Here is a 24,980-nt window from a genome sequence, read left to right on the forward strand (position 1 = left end):
GGTGACCCAAGCTAGCTGGTACAACTCCGGGCCTCAGTTTCCCCGCTGTGCTATGGGGAGTCTGAGAGAAGTTGGGTTTCACTCCTTCTGGTCCCTACCTCCCACCTTTGGAAGGCTTTCCCTAGCTGGTCTCCCTGGTGGCCTGACCTCTGACCTATTGCTAGCCTATGACAGGTGGTTGTTCCCATGGGCAAGTTCTACCCCTTACAGCCTTAGCTGATCCATCTGGAAGATGCCACGGCAGCTCTTAAGATACCAGGATGTGTCTCAAGGGAAAATGAGGCATAAGGAGGAGGCTGGCCAGCCCCCCAGCTTGGAACAGAACTACAATTTAAAAATGGGAAAACTGAGGGCCCAAGAGGAAGGGACCAGTTCAGTCTTTCCCAGACCAGCAGGCAAGAGGAGGAGTGAGGAGGGAGGGTGCTATCAGCAGGCTGAGGTAGGTGGGGGGGATGGTATCTGAGTGGGGCACCAGCTGCCCAAGAGACTGACCTGTTCCACAGGGGCCCTAGGGGCCAGGCCCCTGAGATCTGAGAGAAAGGAGCTGAAAATCAAAGGAGAGGGTGGTGTCCATATTCTGGAAGGGATCCTCTGCTCTCATGACCTGGGGCCTCATCACTTCATTAAGGCAATCTGCTCCATCATGGGCAACCATGTAGAGCCCAGACCCAGGCAGTGGCTCCCATCCCGCCAGGCAGTGTCCTGAGAAGCTGCAAGGTGAGACTGTGGGCACCCAGTCTGGGCCGAGTAAGGGAAAGAGTCAAAGAGGGAGAGGAGGGCAATCAGATCCACTCAACCCTTCCCTCCTGGTCCCAGTCCTGGGAGTCCTCTCCAGGAAGCCTCTCCGGGAAGGCTCCACAGAGACTCCTTGAGGGACAGGAGAGGAAAGAGAAGACAGACCTCAAGTGTTAGCAGTCTGTTTCTTTAAAGTGACTCACTTTTGCTTGGGGTGACTTCATCCTCCCTACAATCCTGGTGCCACAAGCCCTGTACCCACCTCCCACCTCAGGGCACATGGGACAGTGATAGGGGAGGGTAAAGAAATCAGAGCTCCTCTCAGTCCAAGGTTAATAATATGGTCACCGAGAAATCACTCAGAAAAAAACATAAACCTCAAGTTCCTGAAAGGCTGGGAAGCGTCCTAAATCCGCGCCTCCACCCTTCCCTTGGCCTGGAACCAAGGTGGTAAAATCGCGAGGCCACAGAATTCAAACGCCGCTGGGCACCTTTGGAATAGGCATGCTGCTTGTATGTCCCGTAAACGCTGTCAGTGTCCCGCGCTGCGTCCGTTTTGCGGGTTAGGGTGTCAGGCGGGGTGCTGGGCGAAATGGAGGGGGCGGTCATCCTACCCGAGGAGGGTACTGCGCCAGGCTTCGAAGGGTTGCCGCGCACTTGAACCGGGGAGTCGAAGAGGGGCTCCGGGCGCCCCCTGGCGGGAGCTCTGAAAAAAGAATCCCGCCTGGCCTTCCTTTGGGTATTTCTTCCCAGCTCTGTTCCCCTGTATCCCCGCCGCCCTCCTCCCCAGCAGGGGACCCTGAGGTCAAGTCGTAGTGGGTAAACCCAGTCCGTGGGAGGGGGGCCAAAGCCTGGTCTGGCGCCTGGTGCCCCTCCCTTGTTGGCTTTATCCGATCGCCTCCCTATTTCTTCTCTGGCGATGGGACAGCAACCAACTCCACTCCCTGGGCTCCGCGGTGGTGGATTTTTTTTTTTAAGATTTTATTTATTTATTTGACAGAGAGAGAGAGAGACAGCGAGAGAGGGAACACAAACGAGGAGAGTGGGAAAGGGAGAACAGTCTTCCCGCCAAGCAAGAAGCCCATTGTGGGACTAGATGCCAGGACCCTGGGGTCATGACCCCAGCCAAAGGCAGCCGCTTAAAGACTGAGCCACCCGGATGCCCTCAGCTGTGGTTTTGAAGGGACTTGGCTCATCACTGCGGGGTCAGCCCTCGGCACTTTGCAGCATTGGCCCGAGTCCACACAGCTCGGGCCAGAGCGCAGGGTAACTCTGCCAGGTAAGAAGGGTGCTGAGACGAGGTGACGCTATAAGGGACAGGTCCCGGAGACCCGCGTGAAGGTGAGCGCCACCCCACGCTCAGCCACTCCCTCTGGAGGCGTGTCCCCTAAGCTCCGCCCCCTTGCGCTCGCAGTGTTTAGCGGTGCCGCGTTCGTCCCCGAGACAGGACCGCTGTCACTGTCGCCCTCTCTGATTGCGCTTGGCCGCGTCTCACCGCCACCATCATGCCCCGGGGGAGCCGAAGCGCGACCGCCCGGCCAGCCAGGTGTGAGCGGGACAGGAGCGGTTGGGGAGGGGGCTAGGGAAGCGTGGGCAGTCCCGCGCAAGGGCGCAATAGCTTGACCTTGGCGGCTGCTGCGCCATCTTGGTGGGGGGAGGGGCGGGGGTGCAGCAACCGCGTGTCTTTTTTTTTTTTTTTAAAAGATTTTATTTATTTATTTGACAGAGAGAGATCACAAGTAGGCAGAGAGGTAGGCAGAGAGAGTGAGAAGGAAGCAGGCTCCCTGCCAAGCAGAGAGCCCGATGCGGGACTCGATCCCAGGATCCCGAGATCATGACCCGAGCCGAAGGCAGCGGCTTAAACCACTGAGCCACCCAGGCGCCCCGCAACCGCGTGTCTTAAGAGGGTGGTCGCCCACCCTCAGGGCGAAGAGGGTAGGAGGGGAAGGACGGGGTTCGTGTCCAGGAGCTGCGCGCCCCTGGGGCCCCAGTTCAGGGGTCCGGCCACAATTAACCCTACTTACCCCCCACCCCGCAGCCGCACTGTTCACCCGCCCGCGCACCCGCCGCCCTCGGCCCCTGCACCGGCCCCCGCCTCGTCGGGCCAGCCCGGCTTGATGGCGCAGATGGCGTCGACGGCCGCTGGGGTGGCCGTGGGCTCGGCTGTGGGACACGTCGTGGGTAGTGCCCTGACCGGAGCCTTCAGCGGGGGGAGCTCAGAGCCTACCCAGCCTGCCGCCCAGCAGGTGAGCAGCGGACTCAGGAGAAACTGAGGCCGACTTCCCATAAGGGTCACACTAGTAGGAAGCTGCCGGAATGTCCAGCGAGAAGTGCCCTGGCGCCTTCAGAGCTGCCTCAGGCCCAGGACTTTTCCAAGAAGGGTCTTACTCCTCTCTCTGCTTTTATCCCCCCTGTTGATCACAGGCAGACTCTCCTAGCCCCTTTCCTGAGGCCAAGGTCCCTAGACTTCTAGGGACCAAGCAGCCTTTTAAAAATGGGGAAACTAAAGCTCTTAGCAATTCAGAGAGTGGCTCGAGGTAACCTAACCCTAGTGGAGGGATGTTGAAGTTCTGAGCCCCAGCTCTCCCCATTCCCAGGTTCTGCCCTGTAGTCCCCACATCCCGAGGGCAAGGGGTGGCCAGCAGCAGGTGTGAGCCCCATTTCCTGCTCACGGATGCCCTACTGGGCACCCCATTAGTCCGGAGCCAAATGTGGCTTAGTGGCAGGGTCAGGGGTCATGAGGATTGCTTTGGCTGAGCCTGTAAGCTGCTGTACTTGTGGGGGTGGGGCTTATACGCCAAGAGTATAAGCACAACGCTTAGCTTTTCTAGAGCTTTCTCCCATCTCTCAGGCCCTGCCTACTCAGTGAGCCCATTATGAGGGAATTGGAAAATGCTGTCCATACTGGCACTAGCATCAGCTGAGTCGGTGTGAAAGGGCTGTGGGCTTCTGATTCTCAGACAGAGCAGGTGGGGCTAGACAGGGCAGGCTGGCCCCTGAGTCACTCAGCCTGCCAGGGAGCCCAGGGGCACCTGGGCTGGGGTTGTGGGGAGAGGCTGGCGGCCCCCAGCATTGGAGCCCACTTCTGGGTGCCAACCTGGAGCCGACTTTGCTGCCTCCTGTGCCATACACTAGGCTCCCACCCGCCCTGGCCCCCAGCCCCTGCAGATGGGGCCCTGCGCCTACGAGATCAAGCAGTTCCTGGACTGCTCCACCACTCAGAGTGACCTGTCCCTGTGTGAGGGCTTCAGCGAGGCCTTGAAGCTGTGCAAATACAACCACGGTGAGCGAGCAGCCCCTGACCCAGGCCGGAGTGGGAAGGACAGTCCCTCGTGTTGTACCTGCAGGCTGACCACTGGCCCGTGCCACCCCTTTCTCTCTGCAGGTCTGAGCTCCCTGCCTTGAAGAGACAGGTGCAGACTGGTGCAGATCCATGAGCCAGCCCTGCACCCTCCCATCCGCCCTCCCCCCTTCACCGACAGCTGGACCATGATGTCAGATTGTCCCCACGTAGCTGGGATTGGGAGTGAGGACGGGGTTTCTCACCCTGCAAATGACCGGAGACACAGATGTGCAATTAAAAGAGTTTATTTTAGACTGTAGCCTGCCATGTGCCCTCTCACTAGCCTGTCTACCTGGATAGGGTCAAAGAGCATCACCGCATGTCCATCCATCTGTGCGGTTGAATTGCTTTACCTTAAGCTGACATCCTGGGTGGGGGCTGGGGAGGAGGGCTGTTGTAATCTGATGATCTTGGACAGTCCAGATAGGAGTGAGATATTAACCTGGACCCCCAAGGGTATCTGACTCTGGGGACTGGAATCCCTGGACAAGCCTGTTTGTTGTCTTTTGCTCTCCCTTCACCCTCGTCTCTGCCTCTGGATCCCTTTCTCTGCACCCACGTTTTGGGGGCCACCCCCCCATGGTGTCCTCACAGCCACTCCATGACCTTGCCCCTCTGGCTGATGCAACTTCTTCATAAGTCCAGATTCTGCAAGAAGAATGGCCCTGGGCTGCTCTTTGGGGCTGATCACACGGTAGAGGTCACGGCCAACCCCCTTGGATCGGAGTCCAGCTCAGCCACTTGGCTGTGATGTGCCAGATCACAGGACCTGCTGGAACAGACGAGCAGGACCTGCACAGCCAACGCAGACCTCACGATCACGTGCTCTGGGCTGCTGCCTTCATTGAGTGCATCAGCCCCGCCCTGAGCACCTACTGTGTGCTAGGCTCTGTTTGATTTCTCCAGGCCATGGAGGATGTTCCTGAACTTGGGTACTCAGAGTCAGGTGGAGTGGTGGGGATGTCTTTCGGGCCAGTGTGTTCCACCTTGTTGGAAGGAATACCATCCTGCTTGTTGGTATTTATGTATGTGTGTGTGTGTGTTTGTGGGGTGCAGGGGGTGGTCATTGTGGTCTATCAGCACACATAACGCCTGTCCCCTGGGACTTTGGGTGTGAGCATCCCCCAAGGTGTCCGTGTCTCCTCCTTACCTAGCCGGCTTCTGGCCCCAGCTAGCGGGACCTGGATGGCAGGGAGCCCATCCTTCGTGGCCTTGAAAGGGGACCTTGCTCCTGGTGCCCACGCCGAGTGCTCGTGCGCCTCTTCCGGCCATCACTTGCAGGGTGTAGGCCTGACAGGTGGCGAAGCTCCTCTGGAAGGCCCAGGAAGCCCTACCTATGGGTGCTGGGAAAAAGGTGCACCCTCCCCCTGAGGCTCAGCCGTGACACTCACCTGCGAGCTCTGGGTACTGGTCATCCAGGTTCTCCAGGAGGGACTCATAGCGGGTGGGGGCCCCATCCTCCCCCTCTGTGGAGGGAGGAAGACCAATTCCTGACCGGCCTGCTAGTCCCCACCCCCACCTCTCACTCTGGACCTGTTTGCTGGGACTGGCTGGGGCTGACAAGGCAAAGGGAAAGGGTCAGGGCTAGGTCCTGGCCAAAGGTGGGGGGGCTGGCCAGGGCCTCCAGTGGTCTCGACTGCTGCCCCCCTCCCTCATTCCAACATAACTCCAGGAGGAGATCTTGGGCCCCACTTACTGAAGATCTGCACGAGGACGTAGGTCCCACGTTCCTGCAGCAGGGGGCTGCCCATGGAAGGGGCCAGGGAAGCCCCCTCCTCCAGTCCCTCATCCAGACTCACCAAGTGCCCGTCCTCAGCCAGGAGGGCAATGATCGCTGGGAAGGTAGAAAGGGAGGCAAGGCAGGGCTGGCATCTCTGCCTGGGGGCCCTTGGCCCCTCCTCCCCAGCACCCGTCCCTGCCCCCTCACCATCTGGGGGCACCTGCCCCCTGTGCCTCAGGTGGGCTGTGAGGGTCATGGGGCTGCACCAGGTGTTCACCAGCTCCCAGCAGCCAGCTGTAGGGGTGGGGCAGAGGTGAGTGAATGCAACCCCCTCCTTCCCCCCAGTCTGGGACCATCTATCTTCCTTCCATCTCTTCTCTAACCAGAGCGGAGAATAAGGCTCCATTATTGAGCCTGTACCCTCCTCCATCTCTTGAGGTGTCAGTGACCAGGGCACACAGCTCCTGTCTCCTGCACGCAGTGCTGCCTCTGCAGAGGACCTCACTTCCCACCCCAGCCCCACCTGCCACTGGAAGGCAGGAAATCTGCAACTGTGGCCAGAGCTTTAGGTGCCTGATATACCCTAAAGCTTGACCACCCACCGAATTAGAGATTGTGTAGTTCAACAACACACCCCATGGTGACGTGGTGGTTGGTCCTCTAGAGGAGCCATGAGAATTTCCCAGGGCCCAGCTATCAGGGTTGCCCCACAACGGACTCCAAGCACTCTCTCTGCCTCCTCATAGAGCTGTTTCCCTAACCTCCCATCCTCTTACACAAGTGCATCCCCCTTCCCCACACTGCCTCCCTAATCTCCCCTAGGTCAGAGGGAAGCAAGCCTCTGAATGTACCACCCCCCTACCCATCTGTAGGGATGGGACCCCACTTACCTCCAAACATCACTTTAATAAACATAGCTGTAGGAGAGAGGAGACAGATGGGGGGGCTTTGATCCCCCAATCTCTGACTTTCCAGCTATGGAAGGATCTAGGGCTGAGATCTAATGGGGAGGATGGCACTGCCAGGAAATGTGTGGGGGACGGGGGAATGGGTGGGTGGATCTGGGCTTAGATCCTTGCTTGGCCACCCTTAGGTCTGGACTCCACCAGTCTAAAGGGGTCCCTTTGGCTTCCTCTTCCTCCTGCCCGCTGGTTCAGAGCAGCCCGAGGAGACTGAGGCCCTCCCAGCTTCCAAGTTTGTCTCCATGGCAGTGGGAGCTGCTAAGTCATCTAGGCAGGAAATGCCTTCCCCCACCCCACAGTATCCCGGTAACAGGATCTGGTGCAGGAGTACAGGCACTCCCTAAGGCAGGGCTGCAATGGAGGTTCAAGGCTTGTGGTCCAGGGATGGCCCAAGACCACATCCCCCACCAGTAGAGAGAGAGACAGAGCTCCCAGGTTGAAAGCAAGGATATTCCTCTATCGGGGCCCCCGGTACTGGGAAAACTATGAGCAGGTAGGACTGTGGCCTGATGGAAGCAGGGGGATTCTCAGCACCCTTGTGATCCCCTACCTTCTCAAGGCCCCCTTCCCTGTCCTCACTTCCCTGCCCTCTCTGCCTTTCTCCTCACCTCCACCCTCCCCTCTCTTTCCTTCTGTCCTTGTTTCTCTCCTTGTTTGGGCAAGTTTCTTGAGCTATGATTTACATACAGTAAAATTTTACTTTTTCGTGTTTTCCAGTTTTGACAAATCTCATAGAACCTCCACCGCATTCGGGAGGCAGATCATTTCCCTCATCCCCAGCCCCCAAATTCCTTTATGCCCCTTTGTAGTCCGTGCCAGCCTCTGGCCACCACGGCTCTGTGTCCTGCCGCTGCCTCTTCCAGAATTGTGTAAAGGGAATCATTTAGCATGGAGCCTTTGGAGCCTGGTTTCTCTCACTCAGCACACAAGTCACTCAACAGCTAGTTCCTTCTTGCTGCTGAGGAGGGTCCCATTGTCAGGGTGTGCCTGTGTGTTGATCCATTCACCTGCTATTGTTTGGATAGTTCTCAGTTCTTTGCAGTTATGCATAAAGCCAGGATAGACATTGGCGGACAGGATATTGTGTTTCTCTGCCTCTCCATCCATGCCCATCCTCTCTTTGAATTTCTCTCCCCCCTTCTCTTCTCTTCTTCATCTTCTTTCCTTCCTCCCCCTTAGCACCCTCTCTGTCTCTCGGTTTCTGTCTCCTGCCCCCTCTCCATGAGCCCCTACCAGACCCCTTCAGCCAGAGTGCCAGGTAGGTGTCTGGAGCAGGCTTCCGACCTTTGCCAGCTCCCTTTCCCCAAGGTTTTAAAAATGCACCGCCCCCCCACCCCCACCAGGGTGATTAGGCTATTTGTCCTGCCCACTGGGCCACTGACTCCAGAGGAGGACTGGATCCTCCGTGCAGCTCACCCAGCACTCAGCTCAGTGCTTCCCCCATGGGGGGTGGGCAGTAAGAACACCGCTCAGCAGAGTCCTAGTGAGGATTAAACGTGGTTAACTCTTTTTTCTTTTCCCTCCTTCCACCCTTCCTTCTTTCTCTTTCTTCCCTTCTTTATTTTCTTTCTCTTTTCTTCTTTCTTTTCTATTCTTTTATTTCTTAGTAGACTCCACACCCAGTGTGGGGTTTGATCCCTGAGGTTAAGAGTTGCATGCTCTACCGACTGACTGAGCCAGCCAGGTGCCCCTTAAACATGGTAACACTTTAAAACACTTTAAGCGTCTGCCTTCAGCTCAGCTCAAGACCCCAGCATCCTGGGATTGAGTCCCACATCAGGCTCCCTGGGAGCCCCCTTCTCCCTCTCCAGCTCCCCTGTGGCTTGTGTTCCCTCTCTATCCCTCTCTGTCACAAATAAATTTTTTTTTTAAATTATGTATTTAAAAAAGGGGTAGGGGCGCCTGGGTGGCTCATTGGATTAAGCCACTGCCTTCGGCTCAGGTCATAATCTTGGGGTCCTGGGATTGAGCCCCACATGGGGCTCTCTGCTCAGCGGGGAGCCTTCTTCCCCCTCTCTGCCTGACTCTGCCTACTTGTGATCTCTCTCTCTCTCTCTCAAATAAAGAAATAAAATCTTAAAAAAAAAAAAAGTTCTACCTTGGTGCTCAGAATGCTGCAAGCGCTCAGAATGAGCACTGTGCCAACAAATAGTATTTTGCAGTTTTATTTAAACACTGGACACCACTGTCCCTGGGGACCTGTGTCTGGCAGACCACAGGTCAGGATGGGCGGCAACCAAATTCCAGAAGAATGTCCATGCAGAACCCTAAAGCCTCAGCTCCAACAACCATCCTTGTTGTCTCAAGGGTTCATTTCCAGTGCTGCCATGAAGGAGTCTTTGAACTTGAGGGCATCTTGGAGATGCCCTAAGGAGATGTTAGAGACAGAATGGGACCCGTTTGGGGAGGTGGGGCTTTATAACCTCCCCCAAGGGAGCTCTCAAGGCTTTGAGTTAATGAGAACGTGCTGTTTTAATTACTTTTATAATTATTTAGGTATGCTAAGGCCAGCAGGCCAGGAGATTGCCTTTGAGAAAAGAGTTTGTTCCCCACAGATCTCTAGAGCATGGGGCATGTGGCACCACAGAGGGACACATAGGGAAGCACCCACTGGGTCAGCAGACAGAAGGCGAGAGAGAGCTTTGTAGTTTCTTTATCTCTATTTTTATTTAAAGATCTTATTTATTTGACAGAGAGACACAATGAGAGAGAGAACACAAGCAGGGGGAATGGGAGAGGGAGAAGCCGGCTTCCCATGGAGCAGGGAGCCCAGGACCTGGGATCATGACTTCAGTCAAAGGCAGATGCTTAACCGACTGAGCCACCCAGGCACCTTGGTCTGGCAAGTTAAAGGAGCTGACTATGTCGAGTGCTAGTGAGGATGTCTTCGGACTTCTCCCACCCGCTGACGGGGGCGCAAGATCTGTACAACCCCATTGAGAACACTACGAGTTATCTATTAAAGTTAAATGCGCATGTTCCCTCCACCCAGCAACTTCTGTCCTGGGTGTCTGCCAGAAGAAAAGAGAACACAAGTGCACCAGCAGTTTTATTTGTAATGGCTAAAGACTGGGAAGCGCCCAATTGTCTATTAACAAGAGAATGGCAAAGGTATGGCTTCGCGGTGGTCTATCCACAAAGAACGATGAGAATGAATTAGACACCGCTGTACACATATGGGTGACTCTTATAACCCTGAACAGAAGAAGGAGGAGCAACAGGAACACACTGCCATTCCCTAGAATGGCGTTCTAGAGCAAGCAGAATTGATCTAAGTGATTGAACTCAGAATGATGGTTACCCATGGGGTTAGAGAGCCTGTTACTGATGGGAAAGGCACATGAGGGAGCCTTCCGGGGAGATGGAAACATTCTAAATTGTGATCTGAGTAGAGGTTGCAGGGTATAAGTATAAATAAAATCATCAAGCCAGGGGTGTCTGGGTGGTACAGTCGGTCGAGTATTTGACCCTTGGTTGAAGCTCAGGTGATGGTCTCAGGGTCATGGGATCGAGCCCCATGTCAGGCTCCACGCTCAGCATAGAGTCTGCTTCTCCTTCTCCCCCTGCTCCTCCCCTATTCTCTCTCTCTAAAATAAATAAATTAAAATATTAAGAAAATCATCAAGGCATACACTTAAAATCTGTGCACCTTACCCTACGTGAGTTACACCTCAATAAAAAAGCATCTACTCGCTGTAATTGCACGTGTATGTGTGGATTTCTGTTCTCAGGAGGACCTGTGGGGCCAGGCCATCCACATTTGGGAAGATAGGGCCCGCCGTTGGGCCCCAGCCACTGTACCCCCATGCCCCCACCCCCAGTCAGTGGGCTGATTTGCATGCCTTGTCATGGTCCAGGGGCTTCCCCTGCCTGTGCTCTGAAGCACCTGGGACACTCCCAACAGAGCAACTCCTGTCTGCCTCCCTGCCTCTGGCCATGGCCTGCTGGCATCTAGCCCTCCTTCTGACTGGGACCCTCCTGTCCGGTGAGCTCCCCCAGGCCTGGCTCACCTGGGGTCGGGTGGGGGATGGCACTGACTCCAGAAGGCCCCTGCAAGGAAGCAAATCGATGTGGGCAGTGGGAGGGTTCTAGAAGGGGCATTAAGGTGGAGGGGAGAACTGGCTACAAATAACTCTGCCCTAGACCTGGGGCATGTCACTTCTCAGTGTGGGCCTCAGTTTCCCCATTTGTCAATGGGGAATGAGCAGATTGTTAGGATCCCTAACAATTCTGATTCTGATTCTTTGGGGTGTCAGAAGAGATTGGAATTGGTCGGTCACCTTTTTAGTTTTTCACATGGGAAGCTAACCCAAGGGCCTCAAAGACAAAATATCCTTGACAAGATTCCCAGCAGCCAGTTGTCTGAGGTTGACCTGATGGATGGACAGCCCAGGAGGTTTCTGGGTGGTGGCAGTAGCCAGAGTCTGGAAGAACCAGTGTGACTGAGGGGTAAGGAATGGGGGCTGGCAGAGAAGGACCCAGAGGCCACCAGTCCCACACTCTGAACTCTAGGTGCTCAACTGAACACAGTTGTCAGCTTTGTGCCCCAGCCATCTCAATTCTATGCACAGATCTATGAGCCTTTCGGGGGTCAGAGTCTCCTTGGAGAGAGACCAAGCCTTTGTCGGGTGGGGACAGGAAGAAAGGAGCCCACGAGTTTCTCTCTCTCTCAGTCTCTCAGCCAGGCTTGCCCCAGCCAGATGCATTGCTGGTCTTTCCAGGCCAAGTGGCCCAACTCTCCTGCATGCTCAGCCCCCGCCATGCCACCATCGGGGAGTACGGCGTGTCTTGGTATCAGCAAAGGGCAGGCAGTGCCCCCCGATACCTCCTCTACTACCGCTCAGAGGACGACTACCACCGGCCCCCTGACATCCCTGACCGCTTCTCGGCAGCCACAGACGCTGCCCACAATGCCTGCATCCTGATCATCAGCCCCGTGCAGCCCGAGGACGACGCAGATTATTACTGCTCTGTGGCTTACACATCCTAGGGGTGGAGCGTGGACTGAGTGCTTCTTGTCCACCTCTCATTCTTGCACTCTGATCTTGGGCCCCCCTCTTTCTCCAAACCTTGAATTTTCTCCTCTGTAAAATGGGTTAACAATATTAAACATGTAAAAAAAATAATATCAAACACATGAACAGTAACTATTCTGAGGGCCGTGAAATTCCTGCTGAAAAAAGTGACTGGGAGTGTGGGGGTAGGGATTCTGGGGATTGTTACAGAAGAGGAAGCACCTGAGATCCTTGGGGCGGGGTCCAGCCCCTCCACTGGCCCCCAGGGGGCCTAGACTGGTGGCCTGGGCTTCCTGTGACCTGAGGAGCTGGAGGAAGAGAAAAAGGAACCAGCTCTTGCTGCTCCTAGCTCTGCATGGCTGGTTGTGGTTCAGCGCTCAAGGGGTGGCTGGACTGGGTCCTTATGGAGCCCCTGCTTACTCCTTGATGGGGCATGGAGGAGGTATGAGTATGTATGTGGGGTGGGGCCACTCGGAGGCACCCCAGAGCTGGGACAAAGGGTACTCATTGCAGGTGGCAGCATCTCTATCTTTCTAAGTGTTTTATTTATTTATTTGACAGAAAGAGATCACAAGTAGGCAGAGCAGCAGGCAGAGGGAGAGGAAGAAGCAGGCTCCCCGCTGAGCAGGGAGTCTGATGTGCGACCCGATCCCACGACCCTGGCATCATGACCTGAGCTGAAGGCAGCCGCTTAACTGACTGAGCCACCCAGGTGCCCCTGGGCAGCATCTCTCCCATTAGGAATGTGTGTTCTACTGGTCACCAGTGGTAGGCCTGTGCCCCTCTCCCTGACCAGTTCTCCCACAGGCCGGGAAGGCTGTACCTGAGCAACTGGGCCCAGTGGGGGGCACTGGGTGGGGGAGCAATCCTTATTAGAAGCAGAGCTGAGCGTCTGGGTGTGTGGTGGGAGTTGGGAGGTGTTGGAGCAGGCTTCAAAAACACACCGTTCTTCCCTCCCGGTTCCTTTAAGAAGCGCCTATGTCTGGAGGTCATCCCTCACATGCACTGGAATTCCGGGTCTCCAGAGTCCAGCCTCCACTCCCAGCTGTCTCCTGGGCCCTCACTCGGCCCCTTCTCGTCTGTCTCTGCTGGTACCAGCCCGGCAGGCAGGACCAGGGTTGCCCAGGAAGGGTGAATCATGCAGGACCCCTGGGCCTGTGCGGGGTGACAGGCTCCACAGCTCTAGGAACCCCTTCCCTTCTCCCGAAGACCCCCGCCGCCCGCGTGGCCTCTGGCTCGTCCCCATCCCCAGGACAAGTGCAGCGGGAACTTGGCCGCCTGCCTGCGGCTCTACGCCCGCCCGCCTTTCCCGGCCTCAGTTTCCTCTTCTGCACTCCCGCCAACGGCTAACCAGCTGTCTCCTCCAAGGCCAGGATTTGTTCTGGGAACCGCCCAGAGACCACCAGTTCCAGCCCTGGAGCCTAGAGTCGCGGCGCCTAAGTGCGAGGACGCCAGGTGCCGCAGGAGCACCGAGACATTGGGTCCTCCACGCGGCCTAGAGCGGTCCCGGAAGTGCCCGCGGGTGGGGGCGGGGCTCCGGGCGCTCGGGCCGCCACGGGCTCCGCGTCAGCAGCTGCTTCTGAGCGAGGCCGGGTCGGCCGCGGGTTGGAGCAACTCTGGTGCGGCCCCGCCCCGCCCGCCCGCGGCCACGCCCCGGCCCAGGTGAGAGGCCCCGCCCCGGCCCAGGTGAGTGGCTCCGCGTCAGCCAGTGTAATCACCTGTCCCTCCGGTGGCCCTGGGTGTGGGCGTCCCCCATCGGTGGGAAGCATGTAGGGGCTCCGCGTCGCCGCTCGAGTGGCGTGTGCGTGTCCTCAGCCGCCCGCGGGCCTCCAGCCAGAAAACCCTGACCGGACCGAGGGTCTCCCGGGTGCCCGGCCCCGAGGGCTCCCCGAAGCATAGGGTGACGGATACAGGAGGAGCCAAGGAAGGCCCCGAGAGGTGGGAAGTTGGGGTTCCAGACCTTGGGATCTTCGGTCCCAAAATATTTAAGACATTGTTGAGGACAGATAAAGGATCGCCAACTTTGTAAACAGCGTGGAGACTTCAGCATGTAGGTGGTCTATAGTGGGAATGGGAAACCCCTAAGGAGGGAACCTTGGAAACATCAGGATTTAACAGGTGGGTGGAAGAAGAGTTGTAATCACAGATGCCAAGAAAAAGGGATTGGAGAGCATTCAAACGGGGGTGGGGGGGAAGAACTTTCAGAAATGAAAGGAATAAAGAAGGAGGTGGGAAAGGGGGTGGGGGGCTCAAAATCTTGAGGCGTTCAGGTATGCAAGGTAGGTTTAATGACAAGGTAGACCCGTTTTTATCACATCTTCCAGGTTTCCAAGAAAAAGCCTGAAACCTACAGAGTGTCCAATATTGGCAGCTAAGTCAAACAAAAAGAAAAGGTTCCAACTCTTTCCCGAGCCAAACAAAACGCGTCTGTGGCAGGATCCTCAGGCTGCCAATTTGCAACTTCTGAAATGAAGGGTTTTGAGAAGGGAACTTTTGGTGAGCACTGCCAAAAGGGGTGGGAAAGTGAGGTCTGAGAGGAGAGGGATTGGCCATAAGGAGGTCACTGGATGGAAGAGCTGAAGATGCTGAAGTCCCAGCTGGAATTGGAAACTTGAAATTTGTCTCGGTGCAGTACACAGTCCTATGATTTTCTTTGGCAACATTTAACATCTTAGGAGGAATTGACGGAGAGCTTTGGTATTTGGCCGCTGGTTGTAGCAGGGCAAGGAGGTGAGGAACGTGATGCTGGTCAGAGTCTATGGTTCGATCCACAATAGAGTCTAAGCTAGACAGGGAAAGGTGGACTAGAAGTGGAGAGCCAGGATGAAATCGGTGGGTTGTTAGACCCAATGAAATCTATCAGGAGAACCTGAAGGATGGGAGATTCTGGTTGCTGAAGAAGAGGGGGAGGGGAGCTAAGTGATCAAAGAATTTTTGAGAATAGTTCAGTTCTGTGCTTTTTTTCCACACCTGGCCTTCGTGCCACTTGATTATTCATTTAAAAAAAATCGTTTCCAAATAGGAATGAGTTCCATTGCGACTATGCTGATTAATTTAGTGTGTTTTTGAGCTGCTTGTCTATGCTTCAGTGTACTGCTAATAGTACCTTTGTATATAGAATTGTGAGGATTAAATGCACATGTGCTTATAGAAGGTCTAGTAGTGCCTAGCACATAGTAGATGCTCAATAAACATGAGCTATTATCGTTATGATTCCTGGGGTTTCCCTTCAGCTTGCACAGCAATTTCTGTTTCTTTTTTTTTTAAGATTTTATTTTTTATTTATTTGACAGAAAGAGAGAGATCACAAGTAGACAGAGGGGCAGGCAGAGAAAGTGGGGGGAAGCAGGCTCCCTGCTGAGCAGAGAGCCCGATACAGGGCTTGATCCTAGGACCCTGAAATTATGACCTGAGCTGAAGACAGGGGGTTAACCCACTGAGCCACCCAGGCGCCCCTTGTAAAGCAATTTCTGAATGAGGTCCCGAGAGGCTCCCTCAGAGTCCACCACAGTGAAATGGGGGGTGTTCGGGATCCGTCCACGTCCCTATGAAAACAACCCCCTTTAACTGGAGCACCTCTGCTTTTATCTTTTATTTATTTGTATCTCCTAGATGATTTATTTAAATAGAGTTCTGTGCCCCCCGTCCCCTCAAAAAAGTATAGCCATCAGTTCTAGCAGGAAAACATGACTTTTCTTCCATTCAGTCATGATTTTATGCAACCACCGTGTGTGGAGATTGTCCTGTTGTACTGGGGGCTGGGGGCTTCACGTTGAAGGAGCACAGTACTTGCCCCCAGGGAGCTCTCAGGCAGCATGTTTGCCATCCAGGGTTGTGAGTGCTTTGATGGACACGTGCATGAGCTCTGCAGGTCCCTGAGCCTGAGATCACCAGACTTAGGGTGCAGAAAAAGGGACATTAAGACTGAGTCTGGGAAGATAAGCCAGTGGCAATCAGACAGGAGGGGAACCTGTTAGGAGGATGAAGCAGCAGCTAGGGCTATGTGGAAGGAGAAGCTGGAACTGGGGCTGGGACGGCTAGCGTGAAGGGCTTTGTGAAGGCTTTGGGCTGCCGCAAGATCCTGAGGCAGATTATCGGGCCTGTGTTTGGGGTATTTGACGCTGGTGTCAAGGTAGAGCACAGACCTGAGGGAGGAGTAGAAGCTGGGGGTCGGTGGTCATTTGGGAGGTGAGCATTGAAGTGATCCTGGGGAATTGCATGAGGCCTGAGCTGCAGACTGACAGAGAGACAGAGACCCCTTAATAGAGCCTCAGGAAATGGACAGACTAGATGTATGGGTGAGAGAGGGGGAAGGTCTAGGCTGACTCCCAGGGTTGTGGCTTGGGCACCTGATTGGAGGGGCTGCAGCTAACCTAGTAGAGGAGGGAAGTTTGCACTCTCTCAAAAACTGCCATCGTCAAGATCCTCCATTAGCCAGAATCTTGCCCCTTTTCTACAGTGGCTCCACTTCTGCTCTCATCTACCTTTCTTTTTTTTTTTTTTTAGATTTTATTTATTTATTTGACAGATTACAAGTAGGCAGAGAGGCAGGCAGAGAGAGAGAAGGGAGGAAGCAGGCTCCCTGCTGAGCAGAGAGCCCGATGCGGGGCTCGATCCCAGGACCCTGAGATCATGACCTGAGCCGAAGGCAGAGGCTTTAACCACTGAGCCACCCAGGCGCCCCTCATCTACCTTTCTGAACACCTTCAGTCTTTAGATTCTAGATCCCGTGGCATAGCACTTGATTCTGTCCATCTTCTTTGTAGTGTTTCTGATAAAACAGACTTGTCTCTAACTCATTGGGGATCATCTCAAGGGCCAGCTTGGATCTTATACCTATTTCGTTTGGTCCACGATAGATACTGGCACAGGCAGGAGGTACGTCCTAGGTGCCTGATCTGCAGACTTGACAATGTCCCTTGTTTTCTTCTCAGATTGGGAGAACAGTAAGTGCCCTTAAGAAGACGATCTTTCAAGAAATACAGTCATTGGGGGTGACACTAGATTCACAATGGAGGTTCCCCCAGCAGCCAAGTTTGGTGAGACCTTTGTGTTTGGGGACAGCTTAGAGATGCAGCAAGGACTCTTCCCAGAGGAGGACCTGGGGGACCCTTTTCTTCAGGAAAGAGGTTTAGAGCAAATGGCTGTTATTTATAAGGAGATCCCTCTCGGAGAGCAAGACGAGGAACATGACGATTATGAGGGCAATTTCAGCCTTTGCTCAAGTCCTGTTCAGCATCAGAGTACCCCCCCAGTGAACAGACCCCAGGATGATGACATCTTCAGCCCAACCTTCTTCCAGAAATCAGACCTTAGTATGTGTCAGATAATCCACAGTGTAGAGGAACCCAGTAAACACAATTGTGAGAAGGCGAACAGGGCACACTCAGGACCTAACGAGCCTCACAGAATTGCACCACCTGCAAAACCCTATGCATGTCGGGAATGTGGGAAGGCCTTCAGCCAGAGCTCACACCTCCTCAGGCACCTGGTGATTCACACTGGGGAGAAGCCCTATGAGTGCTGTGAGTGTGGGAAGGCCTTCAGCCAGAGCTCACACCTTCTCAGACATCAGATCATCCACACTGGGGAGAAGCCCTACGAATGCCGGGAATGCGGAAAAGCCTTTCGCCAGAGCTCAGCCCTCACGCAACACCAGAAAACCCACACTGGAAAGAGACCATACGAGTGTAGGGAATGTGGGAAGGATTTCAGCCGGAGCTCAAGTCTCAGAAAACACGAGAGAATCCATACAGGAGAGAAACCTTATCAGTGTAAGGAATGTGGGAAATCCTTCAACCAGAGCTCTGGCCTGAGCCAGCATCGGAAAATCCACACGCTCAAGAAACCTCATGAATGCGATCTCTGTGGGAAAGCCTTTTGTCACAGGTCCCACCTCATTCGGCACCAGAGGATTCACACTGGGAAGAAACCTTACAAATGTGAAGAGTGTGGGAAGGCCTTCAGCCAGAGCTCCAACCTCATTGAACATCGTAAGACCCACACCGGTGAAAAACCCTACAAATGCCATAAATGTGGGAAAGCTTTCAGCCAGAGCTCCTCCCTCATTGAGCACCAGCGCATCCACACTGGCGAGAAGCCCTATGAGTGTGGCCAGTGTGGGAAGGCCTTCTGCCACAGCTCTGCCCTCATTCAGCACCAGAGAATCCACACCGGAAAGAAACCTTACACATGCAACGAGTGTGGCAAAGCCTTCCGGCACAGGTCAGCCCTTATTGAGCACTATAAAACCCACACCAGAGAGAAGCCCTACGAGTGTAACAAATGTGGCAAGTCCTTCAGGGGAAGCTCACACCTTATTCGGCATCAGAAAATCCATGCTGGGGAGAAGCTCTAGAAGGAGGAACTCACACCAAAGCTTGAGACCCTTTCCCAGATGGAGCCCACACCCCATCGCCTTGTCTGAAAGACCCTGCCCACCTCCCTGATCCCAGGGCCAAATGGAAATGTGCCACCCCCAGCGCTTCTGGCCACACACGCTAGCAGCCAGGCCCCCTCACGGACCCCCGGGCGCCCCACACGCAGCTGGTTTACTGAGTGGCAGGGAGGGTGGAGTAATGGGAAGGCCTCTGAAACAGACGCACACCCCACAAGAGACCTGGCCTTCAAGTCATTCACATTTGACTCCCAAGCCTGGGAGATTGGGTTTTGCCATCTCTTTGCCTTTGTCAAAATCCAGAAGAATAAACAGAGGGAGAAAGTTGAATGAAACACACAAAAATGTCAGATGGACTCTTTAACATCAGCTGTCGTCTGGCACTTTGAGAAGACAGAACTGTGCTCACAGTCCAAATCCGCTAAAGAAAAATGAATACAGAAGTAGATAGGTTAACAGCAAAATGGAATCTTCCACCTGGCTTGAGCATTGGTGGGGACAATCAACAACAGGTTACAGAAGAAAGGGAGGGTCTGGAAGGACTCATTCTGGGTTTGGGGAAGAGGGTGGCAAGCCCCTGGCGTGGTCTCTTGATCCCTGTTCTGGGTTAGAGTAAGAATGGTTTCTGGCAGATGGCTCTTTCATAGGACGGTAGAGGTTTGGTCCTGTAGGCCAGAGGACATTTGACCTTGGCTTTGACTCAGCCTGGCCTAAGGCATTAGTGCCCTCCATTAATAACCTCTCCACAAGACCTAGGGCTCCCCAGACCACAGCGTGCCTTGGTCGGCCCCATGGCTGGTTTCTGGTCCAGTGGCTCTGCAGTGCTGGGGGATGTGGGAAACACAGCCGTTCAGTCAGAGGTCTCAGTTCAGATCCCAGTTCCGCTCCTCCTATTTGTGTGACCTCGAGGAAGCTCCAAGGCTCTGTTTCTCAATCTGTGAGATGGGGCTATTGGGACCTGGCTGACTCCTGTTCAGAATGAAACCAGCCAGGAAGTGCTTTGGCAACTAGCAGTTGAGGATGGAGACCCAGAGGGACCCTTGCCCTACCCAGAGATCTATTTCCTAAAGGCCGGAGAGGCACCCCTGCTGGTTCCCTGAATGCCAGGGCCTGCAGCCCACCCTCTCGTTGAACTGGGGCTCAGGCTTTCCATCACCCCCTTCAGCCTGCCCCTGGGGCTGTGGGTGCCCTGTGGGGCCACCTCCCACACAGGGACCCTTTCCAGATGCCATCCTGAAGCTCTCCCCAGCGGCAGTGTGGTCTGTGTGGCCTGCGTCCCCATGCTTCTCTCCTCTCCTCAGGCTTTGCTCAAAAAGTACCATTGCCTGCTGCCTGCCTAGACCAATTCGGTTGGCATCCCCAGAGGCGGGGCTCAGACAGTGGTATGTTTTTAAAGCTCCCTAGGTGATTAGAATGTTCTAGTACGTAGCCAGGGTGTGAGCCCTCTGCTAGGCATCGTGAGACCCCAGCGTCTCCCAAATGTGCTTGGCATGAGCAGAGTTTGAAGGTGGCCATTCTGTCTCAGTCCCCACACCTCCCTTCTTCCAGGAATGGGCACGGGCCGCACTGTGTCTGACTGGTTGAGAGGTCTGGCCCTGGTCCTTGGGCCTTCGTGTGTCCACCGGGATCTCTTTGGTACTGCCTTCCCCCAGGCTCCTCAGTGGCAGTCTGAGCAATTCTGAAGTTTTCCAAAAGTTTATGGCTGGGATCCCATGACCACCCCTCATGGGAATACTGACTGTTTCAGCTCATCAGAAGCTCAGCTTGGCGGTCATGTATTGTTTTGATGAATACAAATGGGCAAGTAATGGTTACTTAGTAAGTGGAGCTTGGCAGGCTGGAGACTTTAAAAGGCCAGGTCTCCAGCTGGGGGGATGACAGCGGGCGTCCCAGCCATGGGGACAGCAGCTGCTCCTGTCCAGCTCCTCTCTGTTACATGAATGTGTGAAACCTCGAGCCGGCACCCAGGTCTCCTAGAACCTACCGTACCACCAGCTAGAACAGCCTGACCAGCTGGCCCCACGTATTGTCTGCAGGTGGCCTGCACTGAGGGTCTGCAGTCACTTACTAAAAGTGCAGAGAGAATTGAGACCCCGATTGGCGTGGGTGGAATAGCAGCCCCCCTCCAAGATCTACCTCCTTGGCACCCCCATTTGGCCTCGCCTTGGTCAGGCCTGTCCTCACCTGGCAGTCATCAGTTTCCTACCTTTGATGTCTCTCCGTGTGCTTCTGCACACCCCAGCCAAATTGATTTTCCTAAAGCATCTTTTTGCACATGCCACCACTCTCCTTAAAACCAACCCTCAGGGGCTGTTCTGCAGATAAGCCCCCATTTTAGCCAATCTGGCTTGCTCCTTTGGAACAGACCACAGGGGCTTCAGGCCACCCTGCCTGGACGCTCCCTCGTCTCCCGGCTTCCCTTAGCTCATTTTATGCCCTTCTTGCATTTTGGGATATGCACTTTTTCCTCCTCCTCATCCCCCGGCCCGCGTCTCCTCCTTCCTTTTGACAATTTATGCAACATTGAGACCCCCTTTTTGGAAGGGTGGACAGATTCTCCCATAACCGTGGTAGAACCAGGTACTTTTCAAAGACTGAGCAGGAACTAGTCCTTTCTGTTCGCATTCCTTCACCGTTTTATATATTTTCAAATCCTTCAATTTATTTAGGTTCTGGAACAGTATAGTATTACAAGAGAACATCCTGGTAATATTTTAATCGTCCTTGGATTTAGTTGTTGTTTTTGTTTGTCTTACATTTTTTTCCCTTCCTTCTTTCCTTCTTAACTTAGATGTTGAGTCTTATAAATCTCCAGCTTTCGGTTTTGTTGACTAATTGGATGGTTTTGTCCAAGTGTATATATTGTCTGCTCTTTTTTTTAACTTCATATTTTATATTTCTGAATTTATTTAGCTATAGCTAATCATATTTTTAATGTTTCTAGTAAATGCAGGTACTCTGGTCTGGGACTTTTTTCTTAGAGCTTTTTCTGCACTCTTTCAACTTGACACATGCAAGTTCTTGTTACCGTACAAGGAATTGCCTTTTGGCCCAAGGGTTGTTATTTTTTTCTGTACTTCCAAGTGATGAGTGCATAGGTTATTGCCGTTCTTTCTTACTGTGCTGTGTGGTATCAACATTTCTAAGTGTCCATAGAATGACGCTGGGCCTGAAGATATGATTGGTTTTTATAAAGCATTTGTGTACTCTCAAGAAATGGGTTTGTACTCCATCCATTCTGTTTGTTAACTTGTTTTTAAATTACTTTATTCAAGTTCATACTTTCCCTGTTGTTTACTTTACATTTCTTAACCTGGGGTCTGCAGACTGCCCAGGAGTCCAGGAGCGCGCAGGTCTATTGTAGAGTTGGCATAGGGGGCGGAACAAAGCTGGGGGTTATGAATGTGAATGGATTGTTCTGGATCAGGGGGTGGGGGGACATGTAGCATTCCCCACATTCTGGAAAGGCTCTGTGAGCCCCAAAACAGTTAGGAGCACTCACTGACACGATCAGATCGTAGTCTGATTTTGTTTTTTACTTTGTTATTTCTGTTTCACTTCAATTGTTTCTATTTTATGTTCATTGTTGCAATGTTAGATGTGATCTGTAGTTTTCTCAAATCCTTTTTGAGAAATAGGGTATCACTAAGTAAGTACCAGGATATTTGGAGCATATATATTTAATAGTACTATATTGAAAAATTGTGCCTTTCTCTGCCCTCTTTGCCTCTTTGAATGCTTCTAGCTTACATTTTTCTTTTCCAGATACCATAATTGAAGCCCCTTGCTTTTTTCAGTTTGCATCTGCATGAGAGTTGCTTTCACTCAGCATTTTATTTTCAAAATTTGTGTATATATTTTGCTGTATAACTTATAAACAGCAAAGTTTCTGATTCTATAATTCTTTTTCATTTTATGCAAGAAGTTCTCATATCACAATTTAGAGTTAGGCATAATTTATCTTCATGCTTATGTTTTTATATAGATGAACTCACTTAACCCAGAAGAGGCCATGCTCATTTAAGCTCCATCTCTAGGAGTTATTCACCACGTGTGGAGTATTATTTCTGGGGATCCTGAGGGTCCATCGTTGGGCACACCTGCTCCTTCCTGCCTTGCTCAATGCCAGGCTCTGTCCTGAGCCCACTCTTGAAGTCAGCCTCTGGTTGCAGCACTCCTAGCTGATGCCCCCACACAGCCCAGTGGAACTGAAAGGAGTCAGACATACAAACCTGCATGGCAAGCTGGGGGCGAAGAGGATTGAAATATTTCAATTTTCGATTCTCATTCCCAAAGTTCTTTCAACATAACTTGGAATGGTACATTGTGGCTTACTTTTTAGAAAAAACTGCTAGATGTAGCAAAGAATTAGACCACACAGATCCCTCCCCACACTCCCCAAGTCAACGTGTATAGTCATGTGGATGAGAAGCAGGAACGCCAATTGCATAACCCCCTTCCCCATCACCTGGCTGTCCCAGGTGGCTTCCCTGGTCAGCCTTCGCCCTTCCCCTTCTCCTGTGGTGGTAGGGGGAAGCACTGTCACAATTTCAGAGGCTCAAGAATATGGTCACTTGGCCCCTCCTGTGGTAGGTGGGGAAACAGAGGCCATGACTGTAGCATAAGTGAGGTGCTTTGGTGTCAGATCTCCCCGGCAGCTGTGGGAAGGAAGAATTCTGGAGGTTCTGCTGCAGCCTTGGGCAGCTCTTGGCAGGACTTTTCAGGCATCAAGTGGTTTAGTCACCACAGTCCAAAGTGAAAACCAAGTATTCTCTGTCCGCTTGGAGCTGCTCAGCCCTTGGGGACAAGTGGACATTCACCAACGTCACAAAAGGTGGATATATGTATTTGCCAGAGTGCCAATGCACAGAATTACTGAGGATGGGGAAAGAGAAGCCCTTTTCTTGTCGGAGAACCCCATCTTCAGTATCTAATGACCCAGGCCACTGCATCAGAAGGCTGCCTGGTGAGTGTGGAATTAGGGTGTCAGGATGTGGACCATGCCTACTGCACCAGAGGCCATACCCTTGCACGCACTCAGAATGCTGGTGGGGAGCACATGCTGAAGACTGTTGAGGGTCCACGACCTCCCCCCTGGGGGTTGCCTGCCTTCTGAGGTCCAGAAGTGCCTTCTGGTGGCCGCCTGCAAACATGTGAAGCGTTGTTACCAGAGCTCCCCAAGTGAAGTGTCTTTCAGTCCCCGCTTCCGACACCCTTCCCCAACACCCTTAGCCAGGCTTCACCTTCTCCCTGGAGATCACTGGAAGCACCATCGTTTCTGCCTTCTGGACCTCACTTAGGTCTTCCAGATCCTGGAACCCCTGAAGTGAGAGTGAGACACAAACAGCCAAGTAATAATGTGCTCTTTATGTAACCCTCACATGGCCTCTTGGAAAAGGAAGTGGTCCCTTGTGTGGTTCTGGGTGGGTCTTCTCCCAGGACTGCAGGCACTCCAAAAGCGAAGAGCTGTCCTAGGCTTGTGCTGGGGGGTTGAAAGGGGGCACAGTTGCCTTCTTGGAGGCTGGTAGGGGTTTGTGTGGGTCTTATAAATAAAGCCCAATGCCTCTCCCTCCCTCTGATGGCCTATCTTGGGAGTTCCCCTATAGGGGCCTCCCTCTCTGCCCATCTTCCTTTTTACTTGAGTCCTGGAGGGGAGGGACCTGCCACCATGTCTCAAGGTGGGCTGGAGACTGGAGCCTGTGCTGTGTGAAGGGGACTTACTCCTGCCTGTTGTGCATAGCAAGGAGTTTTTTTTTCAGCACACATTCACCTGTTCTTCTCTCCGGACTTGCTGATCTCAAGCCAAGAGCCAGACACCACCTCCTCTCCTGCCTTCTCATTCACTCTTCCCCAACCCAAGTCTGGGCCTTACTCTCTCAAGGCCACCTCCTCCTGTCACTTGATTGCTCCTACTCAGGGCTGCTGCTGTCCACCGCCGGCCCACTGCAGGGACTCCCACCATTGACCTGACTTCCCCTCTGTGTCCGCGTGATCATTCTGACTCAGTCGGATGGGGTTGCTCCCTTCCTCAAACACCTCTGTTGGTTTCTTTCTTTCTTTCTTTCCTTTTTTAAAAAAGATTTTATTTATTTATTTAACAGAGATCACAAGTAGGCAGAGAGGCAGGCAGGGAGAGAGGAGGAAGCAGGCTCCCTGCTAAGTAGAGAGTCTAATGTGGGACTCGATCCCAGGACCCTGAGATCACAACCTGAGCCAAAAGCAGAGGCTTTAACCCACTGAACCATCCAGGTGTCCCAACCCCTGTTGGTTTCTATGTAAACCTCTGTTGAGGCCAGCCTGTAGGCCCTTCCAGACGTGACCCTTCGTCCTCACCCAGGCCCTCCATGCCCCCGCCACACCGAACCCTATGTTCTCAAACATGCCTTCCTCTGGCAGGAAGAGAGGAAGGGTGCCCTTCGGGGGACTGTTGTCTCCCACCCACCGAAAGAACATGGGCAGAAGATGGGGCATCTTTCTCCAGGGTTAGCTACTGTGAAAAGGCCAGGTTCCCCCACTGCACCTTTCCCGGCTCTGTGCTGTACTGCAGATGTTAAGTGCAGCTGGACCAGGGAAGAAGGCCATGTTCAGGGTGAGGGTCAACACCTCAGTTAGTGGAGAATGAGAAGAGACAGCGGGTCCAAGATAGGGCGACTGTCCTCCTCTGTGTCTCACGGTGACACTTTTACATCATCTCAAGACCTGGAATATTTACATATCTCCTAAAATTGACTTTGCAAGCCCCCCGGGCATCCCCAACTCCAGTTTTGCCTGAGCCCTCACCCTCTACAGCCTGGCCCCTGCCCAGAAT

At 53.5% G+C, this 24,980-nt stretch overlaps 4 protein-coding genes across 4 annotated transcripts; 3 read left to right on the plus strand and 1 right to left on the minus strand.

Annotated features, from left to right (window-relative positions):
* Window positions 1–2,123: 2,123 nt before the first annotated feature.
* CHCHD10 (coiled-coil-helix-coiled-coil-helix domain containing 10) lies at window positions 2,124–4,337 on the plus strand. Its single transcript, XM_046025984.1, has 4 exons — window positions 2,124–2,281; window positions 2,774–2,981; window positions 3,871–4,018; window positions 4,121–4,337. Exons 1-4 carry the CDS (start codon window positions 2,241–2,243, stop codon window positions 4,138–4,140), a joined length of 417 nt encoding a protein of 138 aa, XP_045881940.1. The 5' UTR covers window positions 2,124–2,240; the 3' UTR covers window positions 4,141–4,337.
* Window positions 4,338–4,472: 135 nt separating this feature from the next.
* On the minus strand, window positions 4,473–8,372 carry C12H22orf15 (chromosome 12 C22orf15 homolog). Its single transcript, XM_046025985.1, is given in 4 exon segments — window positions 4,473–5,389; window positions 5,470–5,544; window positions 5,775–6,111; window positions 6,113–8,372. Coding segments are annotated over 4 exon segments (609 nt in total). The 5' UTR covers window positions 6,170–8,372; the 3' UTR covers window positions 4,473–5,249.
* A 2,292-nt stretch (window positions 8,373–10,664) lies between these two features.
* VPREB3 (V-set pre-B cell surrogate light chain 3) lies at window positions 10,665–11,841 on the plus strand. Its single transcript, XM_046025965.1, has 2 exons — window positions 10,665–10,745; window positions 11,434–11,841. Exons 1-2 carry the CDS (start codon window positions 10,697–10,699, stop codon window positions 11,748–11,750), a joined length of 366 nt encoding a protein of 121 aa, XP_045881921.1. The 5' UTR covers window positions 10,665–10,696; the 3' UTR covers window positions 11,751–11,841.
* A 1,492-nt stretch (window positions 11,842–13,333) lies between these two features.
* Window positions 13,334–21,970, plus strand: ZNF70 (zinc finger protein 70). The gene is made up of 2 exons (XM_046024076.1): window positions 13,334–13,461; window positions 16,710–21,970. The coding sequence occupies exon 2, from the start codon at window positions 16,787–16,789 to the stop codon at window positions 18,131–18,133; it is 1,347 nt and encodes a 448-aa protein (XP_045880032.1). The 5' UTR covers window positions 13,334–13,461; window positions 16,710–16,786; the 3' UTR covers window positions 18,134–21,970.
* The last annotated feature ends 3,010 nt before the right edge of the window (window positions 21,971–24,980 follow it).

This window comes from Meles meles, chromosome 12, assembly GCF_922984935.1.
Source record: "Meles meles chromosome 12, mMelMel3.1 paternal haplotype, whole genome shotgun sequence".
Lineage (NCBI taxonomy): Eukaryota > Metazoa > Chordata > Mammalia > Carnivora > Mustelidae > Meles > Meles meles.

Coding starts and splice junctions, on each gene's coding strand:
- CHCHD10 (XM_046025984.1), top strand. CDS start 2,241: ATGCCCCGGGGGAGCCGAAGCGCGACCGCCCGGCCAGCCAG. Junction 2,982..3,870: donor CCCAGCCTGCCGCCCAGCAG/GTGAGCAGCGGA, acceptor GCCATACACTAG/GCTCCCACCCGCCCTGGCCC. Junction 4,019..4,120: donor GCTGTGCAAATACAACCACG/GTGAGCGAGCAG, acceptor TTCTCTCTGCAG/GTCTGAGCTCCCTGCCTTGA.
- VPREB3 (XM_046025965.1), top strand. CDS start 10,697: ATGGCCTGCTGGCATCTAGCCCTCCTTCTGACTGGGACCCTCCTGTCC. Junction 10,746..11,433: donor GACTGGGACCCTCCTGTCCG/GTGAGCTCCCCC, acceptor TCTCTCTCTCAG/TCTCTCAGCCAGGCTTGCCC.
- ZNF70 (XM_046024076.1), top strand. CDS start 16,787: ATGGAGGTTCCCCCAGCAGCCAAGTTTGGTGAGACCTTTGTGTTTGGG.